The 16,039-nt window shown below is 39.1% G+C and overlaps 1 protein-coding gene across 3 annotated transcripts in view; it reads left to right on the forward strand.

Moving 5' to 3' along the window:
- LOC122563127 (acidic mammalian chitinase-like) overlaps window positions 1–15,604 on the forward strand; it is a 47,065-nt gene extending 31,461 nt beyond the window's left edge. For 2 of the 3 annotated variants that reach the window (XM_043716576.1, XM_043716577.1), the window contains 11 exons: window positions 6,334–6,360; window positions 6,443–6,644; window positions 7,129–7,185; window positions 7,371–7,536; window positions 8,342–8,466; window positions 10,196–10,319; window positions 10,419–10,601; window positions 11,465–11,581; window positions 13,057–13,195; window positions 14,322–14,558; window positions 15,447–15,604. In XM_043716576.1, coding sequence (XP_043572511.1) covers window positions 6,334–6,360; window positions 6,443–6,644; window positions 7,129–7,185; window positions 7,371–7,536; window positions 8,342–8,466; window positions 10,196–10,319; window positions 10,419–10,601; window positions 11,465–11,581; window positions 13,057–13,195; window positions 14,322–14,548 — 1,367 coding nt within the window. In that variant the 3' untranslated portion in view covers window positions 14,549–14,558; window positions 15,447–15,604. Of the gene's footprint in view, window positions 1–4,633; window positions 4,757–6,333; window positions 6,361–6,442; window positions 6,645–7,128; window positions 7,186–7,370; window positions 7,537–8,341; window positions 8,467–10,195; window positions 10,320–10,418; window positions 10,602–11,464; window positions 11,582–13,056; window positions 13,196–14,321; window positions 14,559–15,446 lie in introns of those variants that run through there. The other variant, XM_043716575.1, reaches the window with a different exon arrangement.
- Window positions 15,605–16,039: the final 435 nt, after the last annotated feature.

Raw genomic sequence — 16,039 nt, forward strand, 5'->3', positions numbered from 1 at the left:
TCCTCTCTGATGGGGGAGCCCAGCATATCCAAAAGAGAAGGTTGCAGTAGTCGCAACCATCTTCAGCCAGAAATGCCAAGTGAATGATTCATCTTCACTGCCTTCAGAAGTCCTTTGCATTGCAGAAGCCAGGCTTCAGCTAATTCAGTTCACTCTCTGTGACATCAAGGAACCATTGCAGCTGCTGGATACAGCAAAGGCTATGAAAACTGACACTATTCTGGCAATGGTATTGAAGATACATGCTCCAGGACTAGCTGTGACCCTAGCCAACCTCTTTCAGTCCTGCTACATCATCATGGTTAAACATTTACCTAACTGTATGGTAAATTGCCCAGGTATGTCCTGTACACCATAAGCAGAACAAATCTAATCTGGCTAATTACTGCCCAATCCACTCTAAATTACTAACAAAGCAATCGAGGATGTCATCAAGCTATCATGCTACCAAGCAGCACTTACTCAGCAATAATCTGCTCACTGATGCTCAATTTGTGATGTGCTGAGGATACGCAGCTCCTGACCTAATTAGTCTTAGTTCAAACTTGGACAAAAGAGCGAAACTCTAGAGGTTGGGCAAGAGTTTTTGTTTCTCTCACCTGTTGTTTGTGAGAATAGGAAGTGCGAGGACATGGAAGTCCTTGAAATGCTCACTTAGGGGGCCTTTGTTATTCTCACATCTCTTACAACCTTTTTCAAGGTTCAGGTGGCACTCAGCACATATTTGCAAAAGAAACAACGGACATTTCATGTAAGCATGCGGAAAGTAGATTTCTTGACTTGCATTCCAGATTAGACTGTGTGTTAAACTATTAATAGTTCATAGACCCACAATGTTTTTCATAGCTTTAATGTTACACAGGGAATTCAGCAATATGTCAGGGATCAGAGAACAGTGGATTTAATATGAACATACCCATTGTTACAGCAAAGGGCTGTCTTCAAATTAAATTGTAGCCTCAGAAGGACAACTACAGGTAACAAAGCAGAGCAGTGAAGATACATTGCATCTGCACATGTAACTTGTTTCCTTACTAGTTTAGTCTATGTTGTAGCTAAAATTCTATTTTCCAGTGGCAATTAGAAAAAAAACTTTATTAATCCTTACAAACATCCTCAAAAAATGAAAGGTCTTGAAATGTTTGGAGCTATGATAACTGAATGGGATAGTCACTGGATAACAGTTAATGTACAGAGAGGCGACTATTTAATTTGAGGCTCAGTAACTGTGTGCTGTTGGATATGTTCCAAAGATTTTCTAAAATATAATGGTTCAAACACAATAATATATATGTGAAATAGTGGATCACTGTGGTGTAATTAATACTAATTGGATAATACGCTATTGTTGTCATGGAACCTTGTGCAATTTTACCACATACCAAACAAATACCTTTTGGAGTAAACAGATCAGTTTCAGGTTTGTTGTAGTTAATCAGGAACATAAGATTTTAATGCATTGAGCAGCAATAGAGAGCCTGAAAGACTGTTGGAGACAGATTAAATCATGGTTTTCAAAAGAGAATTGGATCCTTATCTGAATAAAGAAAAAGCCCACATGACTCCAGGGTAAATCTAGGTGAGTTGCTCTTACATTGACCTGACACAGGCTGACATTCTTATCATAGAATCCCTACAGTGTGGAAACAGGCCATTTGGCCAAAAAAGTCCACACCAACCCTCTGAAGAGTATCCCACCCAGCCCCATTCCCCTACCCTAGTACTCTACATTTACCCCTGACTAATCCACCTAACCTACACATCCCTGAACACTATGGGCAATTTAGCGTGGCCAACTCACCTAACCTGCACATCTTTGGATTGTGGGATGAAACCCATGCAGACACAGGGAGAATGTGCAAACAGCACACAGACAGTTGCCTGAGTCTGGAATCGAACCCAAGTCCCTGGTGCTGTGAGGCAGCAGTGCCAACCAGAGCCACCAGGCTGCCCAAGGTGCTAATGAATATTTGTAGATTTCTAGTTGCTAATGGGATCAGATCAATCAGAAAGTTCCCTGTGGTGAGAAGTTTCTCATCTTCAGTTGAAGCATTTTTATCAAGTTCATGATACCATCTCTGCTGTGGCTGAGAATGATTTTCCTCAGACAATCTTCAGTTCGTTAATTATGCAACAGGCTCTTGGACACCTTTCTCGGGGAATTGTGTGTCTGTAGAGGCAGACACATTTGTTACTGCTGGGACTTTACACTATCTTTAAGCACAGGCACAGACCCCTCCAGATGTTGCAAGCCTGGAATGACATCCCATAGTATGGTACTGGACTATTTGTATCGAAAATATGGCCTGGAAGAAAGAAAAGTTTGCTCCCTACCTCACAGACAGGGATCTTCGAGCCATGGTGGATTGGGTGGTAGAGTAGAGTGTGGTCCATTTCCCTGCAGACCACAACAACACAGCCAGTGAGCCAATTTGCAGCTCGGGTCAGCACTGTATCCCAGGTGAACAGAGACACCTGGCAGTACAGGAATAAGGTCAATGATCTTCTGCATTCCACAAGGGTAATCACTAATGGAATTAGAATTATAGTTAGCTTTATTGTCATATGCACTTACATCAGTACAGTGAAAAGATTTCAAGTCGCCACTTATAGCGCCATCTTAGATACCAAGGTACCTAGATACAGATTCTTCAGTACAAATTTTAGGGAAAACAACTAGAAAAATAAAGAAGTCTCAATAAATAAGAAAATAGAGAAATAGGAGTTCAGAATAACAGTCCTTCCGACCCAGACCATGCTAGGCGAGGTTGGGAGTCGAGTCCACACCGATGCCGGGAGTTCAAGTCGATTCACCTTTGACTTTCACAGCTAGACATTTGCTGAAAGCCCCTGCAATGCATTTGCCATGTAAACTACTGGCACATCGTGTATAGGCTGGCCCATGCTGCACCACTACATGTCGATTCCTTGACTGTTCAGTGCTCCCTACCATGACAAGCTGCCTCCTATCACTCTGCAGTAAAACATAATACAACCCTGAGAGACTGGCAGCTGGTAACTGAACACAGAAAACCCTGTGCACTGAGGAAGCAATGTGACTCACACAGAGACTGGTGGCCCATTAGTCTGTACTGAAGCCAGCGACTGTCTAATATGAGGTATACAAAGGCTGGCAGGCTTTAAGTAAACACAAAACCAGGGAGCACTCAGGCTGCAAGTTCAGAGCTGTAAAATGCATCCTGTGTAGACACAAGAGTTGCATGTATGTCACTTCATGCAAAGCAACCTGGCAGATGTAAGTCTGACATGTCACTGAGCTCCAGAGTGAAGTGTTGGAGGGATGAAGTGCGTGTGTGAGCTGTTCTGAGACAAGAATGATGATGTGATAAGGCTGATGGATTTTTGATGTCGACCTCCATGGATGAAGGGTTTAGAAATTTGGCGGCCGTGGAAAGTGCAGGGATGTCAGTGTGAAGCATTTGAATGAACATCATGACAGACATTAAGTGAACTGTAGCTTCCCGGTTCCTGCTTTGATTTCCATGTTGAGAATTTGTGCCAGTTATAAGTTGAGAATTTGCACTAGTTTCTTGTGGAAGGAGAGGGGAATTGGAAGTGGCTAATAAATGAAGCGAGTTGGGGGTTAATTAGATGCAAATTCATGGAAAGAAGGCGGTCACCTGAATAATCCAAAGTTGCCATTAATGTCTGAAAGGGAAAATCAGAATCTTTTTCTCAATGCTGATTCTTACTGTATTTTTTCATTGTTGTTCATGCCACACCAAACAGGGAAAAAATCCATCCTAAATATTTTGCACTTAACTGAGGCCTGAAATGTCCATCTTTCAATTTGGTGTTTGATGACAGACTAATTGAGGTGTTAGTAGCAGACCATATCAATGGTCACTTGATGCGTTATTTTCCTCTAGATTAAATTCCCTACAGTGTGGAAACAGGCCCTTCGGCCCGACAAGTCCACACCAACCCTCCGAAGAGTAACCCTCCCAGACCCATTCACCAACTCCCTACTAATGCACCTATCATTATGAGCAATTTAGCATGGCCAATTCACCTGACCTGCACACCTTTGGACTGTGGGAGGAAACTGGAGCACCCAGAGGAAACCCACATGGACTCAGGGAGAATGTGCAAACTCCACGCAGACAGTTGCCCAAGCAGGAATCGAACCCAGGTCCCTGGCACTGCTAGGCAACAGTGCTAACCACTGAGCCACCGTGCCGCCCAGATTCCTATCACTTAACACTCAGCCATCCTAGCTAGTATTGTTAACAAAAGCAGCATATCTTGGTGTGTGGCATTGGTGCTTTTCCATATTCTGTGCTTGAGTTTACAACACATGGACACATCCTCATGCCACCTGGCATGCCACCTGGCATTCCTCAAGCCTTTTCATTTCTTTTATCCATATTGCTCTTCATACCTTCTCTACCTTGATTTATTGACTTCTTTCTAAGAGTTAATCCGACAACGTTCCTATCTCTCCATGCTTCAGAATATTATCTTCAATGCAGGGTTATAATGAAGGACAATATTTTAGCTGGAACCAATGGCGGTATTTGAGATAAGACTTCCAACATAATGAGAAAGACAAGCACTAAAGTGTGTTGACATTCCATTATAAATTTCAAAGGCAAGTATGTTTACTTTTCCAAAGATATAAAGCTCTCAACACACAAAGCTTTTAATAATTAGTGATAAATTCAGTATATTTAAGATGAAGTAGGGCATCTAAAATACACCACTTGCAAAATGACGAAGTTTGTACTTGGGACAGGTGAGTTTTCTCTCCGTGTGAATGTATTTTATGTTGTAGGGTTTCTTTTAAATATTCAGTAATTAAATGGGGCATGGAACAAAGAAAATACTATTTTTTGATTCAATACAAATAAATCAGTTTATGTCAAAGAGCTTGGTCTTGTCTGAGCAATAAAATCTCTTCAGATTACATGCTCATATTGCCACAGTTTAATGTAATAAGGTTTCTGCTGATTCAGACCAATCCCACTTGACAACCCCATTCAGTATTGCTTTGTTATTCACCTGCTGAGGAATTTCCAAAGGGATTACTAAATTTGTTTTTCATTTCTGTAATGCAAATTTTCTGCGCATTCCTCACTTCAAACAGCATGTAATCTTCATGGACTTGCAGCAGCGTGAGAAGACAGCTCTTCTCAAGGGTAATTAGGATTGAACAACAAATGCTGGTCGAGTCAGCAATGTCCATATCCCATGAAAGAATGGGAACTCTAACAACAGAAGTCATTCACGCTTAATAAAAAGATCTGCCAATTTTACATATAATTGGAAGCTTAAGTAGCCACAAGGCAGAATGATTCAGTTAACTGCAGTCATTTGTGATTTTTAAAAATACTTAACCAAAAGCAATGCCTTTTGAGAGTGCTGTGTCCTTGTAGACAAATTCACAAATATAACTTTCAATCCATGTTCTGTCATTTCAATGAAATGGGAGCGGGCAATGTTATTGAACTCAAATTGTTTATCTGCTTCTGAAACCTTCTTTTGCTCCTTTGTTGGATTGAGATTTGATTACTCCAATGTTCATCCACCTCACATAAACTTGTGCTCATCCAAAGCTTTGCTGTCCATATTGTAACTCACAAGTTCTGTTCACCCATCGCCCCTGCACTTGCTTACGCATTCGCTTATGGCCCAGCAACATCCTGATTATAAAAATGTTTTATCTTTGTATTCAAATTCAACCATGGTCTCATCCTTTCCTGTCCTCAGACACAGGATATGAATGTCGTCTTGGCCACACCAAAGTTGTTGACCCAGTAAACCAACTGGCCTTTACATTTAGTATCTTATGCTAAGTGTTCCAAGCACGCTTAACCTTAATGGATGTTGAAAAGCCGAGTGTAAGTTGATAATATTAGACTGAAGCTCAGAGCTGTTAATTTGTTGTTATTTGCACCACCTCATACAATGTTTCGTAAATCAATGAGGCTCCATTGGTTACCAGTGATGGAATGCTTTAACTTAGCTGTATAAGAATATGAAAAATAAACTATACTTTTTTTTCAAAAATAAGGGACAGAAGTATTTCAAGAAAATGTAATAATGTCATAATCTCTCAATAAGTCAGTAAATCAACTGGTCAGTACAACCTAGCTGCAATGTCAAGTTTAATTCAACAGTTGCCAATGATCCTTCAATGCGCTAAGCACCTTACAATAAAAGCTTGAGTAAGGAGGTCAAACATATATCCATGCATTGTTTCAGCACACTGAGGTGCAACTCAGAAAGTCACCTTAGGACTTGAGCCTTTGTATCTTTACACATCCTTTGATCATAATTCTAACACTTATCCTTTTTCCTTTATTACAACAGTGGCCTTGTTGGCATGCCTGCAACTGGGTAAGTCTTTGTTCATGAGAGAGTATTCATTATTTAATGTGTTTAGTCTGCACTCCTGATTTCTATCTCACCTTCTTCACAGGGTCTGCCTACAGACTGGCCTGTTACTTTGCAAACTGGGCCCAGTACAGACCAGGAATAGCAAAGTATACCCCAGATGATGTGGACCCTTGCATGTGCACTCACCTGATCTATGCTTTTGCTGTTATAAACAACAATAAAATTGTTACCTTCGAATGGAATGATGTGACTCTCTATAAATCATTTAATGCTTTGAAAACCAGGTATGGTACATTGATAGTGAACACCTGAAATATAACTTCTGTTTTGATGACTGCATATAATGTAGCCTCCCACACAAGATGTATAGCTCTACCCTACCTTTACATTTATTTTAAGTTCAAGATCTGATTTCCAATCTATGAGGATCAGCAATCTACATCATGCTGAGAGGTCCCTCAGTATTGCATGTTTGATAATTGGAGACTTATTCAGTGATCTTTACTGAAAGCCACAACATCACAGCTTCACAAAACAACTCAAAAAAGAAAGGAAGTTATAGAGAGCAAAAAAAACATTTTTTCAGAGATTCTGTTGATAATACACCCTTATTTAATTTACCATTGAACTAAGGCACTGTACATTAATTAGATGCAGTGGCTCCTCAGATTAAGATTGTGATACTTGAAAGTAATTTCAGTAATTCATTTAAGTGTTTTATTCCCTTCACTGCTTTTTTTTTCTAATTCAACTGTTTGTGTACAACAGGAATGCAAACCTTAAAACTCTTCTCTCTGTTGGAGGCTGGAACTTTGGAACTCAAAAGTAAGATGGAATCATTGTTTGTTTAAGGAAACATTTGCTTTCAAATTCTGCATGAAATTAAATGAGAATGATGTTGTTTTGCTTCCTAACCTCCTGGCATGAGTCACCATATAAGGTCTGTTTTACCATTGCTTCGTAACAAGCTCTGTTGTCAATAATGATTTTTCATTAACTTTCTTCAATAGATTCAGTGCTATGGTTTCCACAGCTGCAAATCGGCAAACATTCATAAAATCAGCCATTAGCTTCCTACGTAAGTATGGGTTTGATGGTTTGGACATAGACTGGGAGTATCCTGGGTCAAGAGGAAGCCCAGCTCAAGACAAGCATCTCTTCACAGTCTTAACACAGGTAAGAACCTAACTGGCAAGTTACTCTGCTTATACAATGTTAAAAAGTAAACAATACACACAGATTATTTTGATCACCATTTATATAAAAAATTGACATTGTATGAATAAATAAAACTGTATTTACTTCATAAACTTTGAGAAAACTTGCAATAAGCCTTCATGTTAAAGTCACACAACGTTTGTGGATTCAAAATGCAGGAACAGGATAAACCTTTGACCTATTAACTGAGATCATCGGATTCTGCTGTTTCATTGAAATCATTTTAAATTAAATTTCTTTCTATCTTATCACTCATTTTTCAACAAGCTCCATTTTGGAGAGACAGGCAACTTTACTTCAATTTCTCTTCTCTTGAAGACAGATTGGGCTATAAGTTCCTTCCAATGCCTCAGTTACATGGCTAGATTCATGTATCAGCGTAAACAGAGCACATGTTACTCTGGTTTGGAGTCAGGGTGGAGTATTATTATCTGCATTGTCCCAACATGGACACTTACAAGTAACTGACTTTGGATTTTGAGCAGGACGAGGAACGCCAGTTGATTTTTCATATCAATAGCAGCCCATAATGATATATGTATTTGCTTTGCAGTAACTGCTGTTATTCTGACCTTTGCTAAAGCCTGGCAAAGGCTCTAAAGCCCCAAAACCCTGACATTAGGCATGTTACTGCACCAAGCTTGGCCATAGATACAATTTTCAAAACAAAGGAACTTAGTACTTCTTTGATACATCTTGTTAAGCCACATCTTGTGCAAGCTATATTAGTTACTAACTAAATTTCAAAACATTTGTATTTTAGGAACTGCTAGCAGCCTTTGAAGCAGAAGGGAAAAGTACTGGGAGACCACGATTGTTAATTTCAGCTGCAGTGGCAGCTGGAAGATCTACGATTGAAGCTGCCTATGAGATTCCTCAGCTGGGACAGTGAGTATGGTGTCAGCTTTACAGGTCAATTGTAACCTCAGCATAGGGAGAGTGCTCTCACAAAATCAACTCTTTTACATAGAGCTACACATAAATGGAATAATTTGTGGGATTTCTTTGCTGTGATTTCTAAGGTTTCTGAGTGTTTTTATTTCCTACAGCACAGCTTAAATAAAACTTATTTTTTCAATCTTGAAACTACCTTCTTTTGAAATAAAAATGTACAATTTCTTCTTGCAGTCACTTCCCCAAGTAAAATAAATTCTTTTCTATGTAAAGATCTGGAATCTTACCATCATTTTCTTAAGGGCATTTAAGGATGGGTCATAGGTGTTGGTCTTGCCAATAAAGCTTACAGTCCAAAAATTAATTTTAAACAATCTATGTGACTAGTCTTCATTAAACCTTTGTTAGCTATATCACAAATGTGATAGGACAACTTACCATTCTGCCTTTTCCTAAACCGACATAACTCTTGATCTATCCAATAACATTATTACTTTCTTTTGACATACACTGTAATGCCTCCAGATGTGTCCTGGCAGTAAATTTTTCTTTATTATTCAGGTTGACCAGATATTTTGATCAATAATTACCCTTTTTTTCTGTTTGATCTTTACCAATGGAAACATTTCCTAATTTGCATCTTGTTATCTATTCCTAAATATCTAACCCTATACTTATTCAAACTCAAATTGATCTGTCACATCTCAGGTAATATATACAATTCATCATGTTTTTCGAAGGTGAGGTGGGTATAATTTTTAAACTGAGTCCCTGATTTTCTGGTGGAACATCAAGCCAGAATGTCATTTTCACCGATCTCCCTCTGAAATTATTGTAGGCAATTAGGAAATACTATCAAGTCCACAGTAAAGAATAGATATTGCTGTTTATGGTAATTTGTCCTATTCAGACACTCAGCACTCAGAATAAAATCTGTGCCTGACTGCAATTCATTCAGAAAATACTATTCACGTAAGAAAATTTGCAAGTGATTTTCTTTCATTTGCACACACTGCATTTGATTCTGAAAGAGAGTAACTTATACACTAAGGGATATCGAGCTGATAGACTAAAACCTTCAGGGCTGTAATATGATTATAAACAGTAATAAACTTGCTGAAATGTAAATTGAGTTTTAGATTACTGGAATCATAGAAACCCTACAGTGCACAAAGAGGCCATTTAGCCCATCGAGTCAGCACTGACCCTCCAAAGAGTGTCTCAGCAAGACCCAGCACCCTCCCAATCCCCATATTGACCATGACTAACCCACATCATTGGACTGTGGCAGGAAGCCAGAGCATCGGCAGAAACAGGGAGAATATGCAAACTCCATACAGACAGTCACCTGAGGCTGGAATCAAACCTAGGTCCCTGATGTTGTGAGGAGAAAGTGAGGTCTGCAGATGCTGGAGATCAAAGTTGAAACTTTATTGCTGGAACAGCACAGCAGGTCAGGCAGCATCCAGGGAACAGGAGATTCGACGTTTCGGGCACAGGCCCTCCTTGGCCTGTGCCCGAAACGTCGAATCTCCTGTTCCCTGGATGCTGCCTGACCTGCTGTGCTGTTCCAGCAATAAAGTTTCAACCCTGATGTTGTGAGCCAACACTGCTGGCCACTGTGTCACCCTTGGAGGAAGAGACGACCTTGAATATGGTTAAGAATAAACATATGCATTGTATGTTTTATGTCAAAGTTACTTACTGGTTTTCCTTCCTTCAGAACTCTAGACTTTTTCAATGTGATGACGTATGATTTCTATGGATCTTGGAATAGCTTCACTGGAGAAAATAGTCCTCTTTATGCTCTCCCTTCTGCTCAAGGCAATAACAAATACTTTAACATGGTTTGTATTCATGAATGTCACCTATTTCAGTTTTGCAACAGAATTAAGTGCCTTTCGTCTTCCTTGAACTAATAATTAATGTTACAAATTTCTTCATAGGCCTATACCATTAAATACTGGAAGGATATTGGAGCTCCCGCAGAGAAACTGAATGTTGGATTCCCAGCTTATGGCCACTCATTCAGACTGAGCACATCCAGCACTGCTGTCGGTGCCCCAGCCAGTGGTGCTGGACCGGCTGGGTATTATACACAACAATCCGGTTTTCTGGCTTATTTTGAGGTACGTATGTTGTGGAAGGGTGCCACATATCCCAACACTTTAAAAATCTTGTATTTTTCCATGAGAATACATTAGCTTGGTTGGTATTCATTATATGAGATATTTGAATAGCTACATGAAAAGGAAAGGTTTAGAGGGATGTGGGGCCAAACACAGGCAAATGAACTGGCTTAGTTTGGGAAACTTGGTTGGCCGAATTGGACCAAAGGGTCTGTTTCTATGCTGTTCAACTCTATGACTCTATATAACAACTTGATCAGTGACAGGAGGGAAACCAACGTAGATGAATAGAAATGGAAAGTCTTCTTACACAAGCAAAATATTGCAGACGCTATAAATCTTAAATAAAAATAGAAATTACTGGAAACACTCAACAGCATCTGTGAAGAAAAGAATACAGTGTAAGTATTTATGGTCAATGAGCTTTTGTCAAAAGGGATTCTATAATTCAAAGTTTAGGAACCAGCAATGTAAATGTTTGAACAACTTTCAATAATTTTTTTTTCAATCTTAAAATGATTTGCAAGTGTGAAATTTGGATGAAATTTCAATGGTTAGTGGGTACTGAGACAAGTCAACTGAGATGGCCATTGTATATGTTTCTGCTAAACGTAGGAGAGAGGTATCACAGTGCTGGTCATGTAAAATATCTCCATTTTACATGACCAGTCAAAGTCAATTAAAAACCAGATTCAAAAGAACAGTGTCTTGCGCATTACATAAGAAAAAAAATCCAGAAGAGCTAAGTAAATCCAATGGGAAATAATTGATTGAAGCAGATTTCAAGTGCACTTAAGTTATGATAGACTGGTAATAATTCCCAAGTGAAAAGGTTGCACTCTAACGTCTCATTCTTTTGACAGATCTGCCTCTTCTTAAAAGGTGCTACGGAAAAATGGGATTCTCCACAGATGGTTCCTTATGCCTATAAAGGAAATGAATGGGTTGGATATGACAACCCACAAAGCTATGAAGACAAGGTCTGCTATGCACATGGATGTAATCTTTAGCACTGACATTCCAAACATGCCTTATCAGAGAGGAGACATAGAAACATTGAAGTATAGAAAATAGGAGCAGGAGTAGGCCATTCGGCCTTTCACTCCTGCACTGCCATTCACTATGATTGTAGGCAAAAGTGACGACTGCAGGTGCTGGAAATCAGAGTCGAGGTTAGAGTGGTGCTGGAAAAGCACAGCAGGTCAGGCAGCAGAGTGGTGCTGAAAAGCACTATGATTGTGGCTATCGTCTAACTCAATAGCCTGTTCCTGCTTTCCCCCCATATCCTTTGATCCTTTTAACTCCAAGTGCTACGTCCACTTCCTTCTTGAAGTCATACAATATTTTCAATGGGACTGCTTTCTGTGGTAGTGAATTCCATAGGCTCACCACTCTCTGGGTGAAGACATTTTTCCCTCAGCTCTATCCTAAATGGTTTGCCTTGATTCTAAGACTGTGGCCCATGCTTCTGGACTCTCCGGCCATTGGGAACATCCTTCCTGCATGTACTCTGTCTAGTCCTGTTAGAATTATAAAGGTTTCTATGAGGTTACCCCCTCATTTTTCTGAACCCCAGTGAACAAAATCCTAAGCAATTCAACCTCTCTTCATACGTCAGTCCAGCCATCCTAGAAATCAGTCTGGTAAAGTTTCACTGTACTTTCTCAGCATCAATAATACCCTGCCTTAGATTAAGAAATGCAGAACTGCATAGATATTCCTAGACTTAGCCACCAGATTTACCTATCAAGAACCAAAATGCAGTTATGGTTTTCTGATTGTTAATCTTAATCACAACCATCTGTAATAAGTGCATTTTCAAAATGAGCTAATCATTATTCTTAAATTACTAGACATGGTTAAGGCATGACATTTACAATGTCTGCCCATTTTATTTCTATTTCATTCGTTCACATGATAATATTGTAAGAAGTACATGGTTCATTTTTGAACTCACTTGTTTGTGTCCAAACTACAATTGCAATTCCAGGCAGAGCCAAGTTGTGAAGAATTATCTCACGTTACAAATGCAGTTATACTATTGATAATTGAAGCTTTAAATATTCTCAAATGGAGGTCTATCCATATTCTCCAAAACTCACATGAAAAAGCTACATGTACATTGAAATGGAGCTCTGTGCACTTCTATAACAGTATTTCTGGTAATTACATATTATTAACCATGGCTCCATGACATTCTAAAGCAACTTGTCTCAATTATACTCCAAGATATATCTTCCCTTGTTTTATTATGATCTTACAGAGCCTTTTTTGGGACTTTGAACAAAAATGTAATGGTTAATATCCAAGTAAAACAAATGCATTTTCATTCATAACATATAAGAATATGAGTGATTTGTCTTCATAATTTGAGATGCTATAGATCTTATGAGCACACATGTGAAGTGAAAGCTTCAGGTTAACAATGGCAACTTTTCCCCTGGATATGTTCCAGATCAAATGGCTGAAGGAAAACAAAATTGGAGGAGCTATGGTATGGACTCTTTCTCTGGATGACTTCAGTGGCACTTTCTGCCACCAGGGACGTTATCCTCTCATCAGTAAATTACACAGTGGTCTTGGAATAAATCCAGGTAATCCTTTGTTGTGACAATAACTTCCACCATCTACTTGTTGTTGCTTATGCGTAAGTTAATGTTATTTATGTAAATAAGTTCAAAAATTGTCTTTTCAATGTGCTTTGCTTCTGATTACCTCAGTAGAAAAATATTAATGCAGATAGGATACCTTATCATTTGACCAAAAGTAATAGAACAATTTAGAGCCAAACAGTACAGTGTCAAATGGCATAGTCTGATCGAAATAACTTGCTTGTTAGCATAAATTAAATGAAATTTTAGTGTCCACTTTTTTAAAAGAATTATTGAATGGGATGTGAGTATCACAATCAAAGTCAGCATTTGTTGCCTTATTCTAACTGCCCTTGACATAGTAGGGTGAGCTACCTTCTGCAATTTCTGCTACTTTATTGTGGGTAAAGTAGTATTTGGAGGGAAATTCCAGATTCCTGACCTTTACAATCTCTACAGTGTTGAAACAGGTCACTCAGTCCATCAAGTCCACATTGACCCTCTGAAGAACTTCCCACCCAGACCCATCCCATCCCTGTAACCCTGCATGTATCAAAGGAAGGAGGAACACTTATTGATTACACAGAAAATAATGCAGAACTTGGTCGCTTGGACTCCACCTCTTCTGGGTTTGGTATATGGTGAAAATTGATTTCCTGCCTTCTCACAATCAATAAGTGACAGTGGAATGTCTCTCAATACCCATCACTCATTAGCAGCAATCTAACAATGATGGTTTCTGGCATGTTGCCCACACACAATTCCTGATCTCATGCCCATTTCATGTGGAATTAAAGTTCACTCCATTTACGTCTTTAAATATGTCCACTCACACCAATTTCTTTAACTGAACTATGAATTAATGACACAAACACAAAGCATACTGGAGAAACTCAGCAAGTCTATCAGCATCTGGAGAGAGAGAAGCAGAATCTTTCGAGTCTGGCATGAACTTTCTTCTCTGTTCCAAAGTAGATTTATACCAGACTCAAAATATTAATTCTGTTTCTCTCTTCCCCAGATGTTGACAGACCTGCTGAGTTTCTCCAGCATTCTCTGTTTGTTTAACATCTCTAGAATCTGCAGTGTTTGCCTTTATGTGAATTTATTGAAACTTATTTCTTTTCAGAATGTGTGGCTTCTCCTCTTCCCAGCACTGCTGCTCCTCCTAATCCCAACACTAATGCTCCTTCTGGGGGTAACTCACAATTTTGCTCTGGCAAATCCAATGGTTTCTACCCTGATAAACAGAATAAGAACATCTACTATCGATGCGTTAATGGAGTCACCTACGTGAATGAATGTGCTACTGGATTAGTCTTTGATCCCTCCTGTGATTGTTGCAACTGGCCTTGAAATAAAGCAGGTACATGCGCTGAGCCTACATAACTAACATTGCTGCTACATATGTGATGTATATATGCTACATATCAGAAAGGCTTACTTGTTAATTCAGATGTTGTCAAATGTCTCAGCAATGGAAGGAGTTTTGGACCAAAAAAGCGACCAAGGTCCAACCAGTTTACCTTCCATCGTCCTGGCTGTCTTGTGAAATAGTCACAGAATAGAAGGATGCCAGCTGAGTCTGTGTCAGTTTGTAATTTAGTTCGCTTCATTCCTTGTGTTTTCTGCTTTGTACTGCAGTGTTTTCTCGCCCTTCATGCACCCACTTCCTTTTGGCAAGCCGCAAGTGAAAATGCCCCTTACTGCAAATTAAGTACTTTTGAAGTGTGGCAACAGTTTTTAGGGAGGAAAAGAAGTAGTCAAATGGAGCACCATAAATTCAGCTTAAACAGAAATATGTTAATGACCAGATAATCCACTTTTATTTTAAATGATATTGGCAAAACATATGTGAACAAAGTTGGACCATGAGAGCCACTGCCCTTGAAGGAGAAAGTTAGGCCTGGTTTTTTTGCTTTGTCTGAAAAATTGCATCTCAGACAGTGCTGGATTCTCTCAGCACTGCACCAGTGTCACTATAGATTTTGTATTCAGATTCATTTTGTATTCAGAACCTGCAACCGGGGAGTTAAAAGTGTTGCCAATTGAGGTGAACATTAGTATGGATTATATTGTCAAGACATTGACTTAATTCTGGATATTTTCTAATGTTGTTATACACCTCTGGAGCAGGTGGGAATCGAGTCTGAGTCTCCTGGTTCAGAGATATCGTCTCGAGCACAAGAGTCCCTCTGTGACTTAATTTTAAAAATTTGCCGTTAAACACTAACAGTCTTTTTAATTTTTTCAGCCTGAATAGATTTGCAGTAATGGATCTCTAGCTGACCTGCAGTTTGATCTATGGAAATATCACCACTTGCTGGAGCAAATTTACAACAACCATCAATGTACTGGCTCAAATAATTTTGTTATGTGAACATAATAATTGAAAATGATAAATAAAATAACTTGCAAATTTAGTTATGCAGCTCTTTTTACTTAAAGTCTCTTGCATTTCTGTCATGCCTTGTTACATAACATCTCAGTGCAAAGTTATTTGAATTGCAATGACTGCAGCAGTGCTTATCCAATTCTGGGCGAAGAAATATATCAAAGTTTGGGGAGACACTAATCCTCTGTTCTATTTTGGATGTCATTCAAACAATTTCAATATGTACTGGCACTGGAGGGTGAGCAGAGGAGGTTCACCAGGTTGACTCCAGAGTTGAGACAGTTGGCTTATCAGGAGAGATTAAGTGGACTGGGACTACATTCATTAGAATTTAAAATAATAGGGGGATCTAATCAAAAAATATAAAATTATGAAGGGCATTGATAAGATAGAATCAGGGAGGTTGTTTCCATTGGTGGGTGAAACTAGAACCGGGGGCAGAGCCTGAAAAT

The sequence above is a fragment of the Chiloscyllium plagiosum genome, chromosome 26 (genome assembly GCF_004010195.1).
Source record: "Chiloscyllium plagiosum isolate BGI_BamShark_2017 chromosome 26, ASM401019v2, whole genome shotgun sequence".
NCBI classification, from domain to species: Eukaryota; Metazoa; Chordata; class Chondrichthyes; order Orectolobiformes; family Hemiscylliidae; genus Chiloscyllium; species Chiloscyllium plagiosum.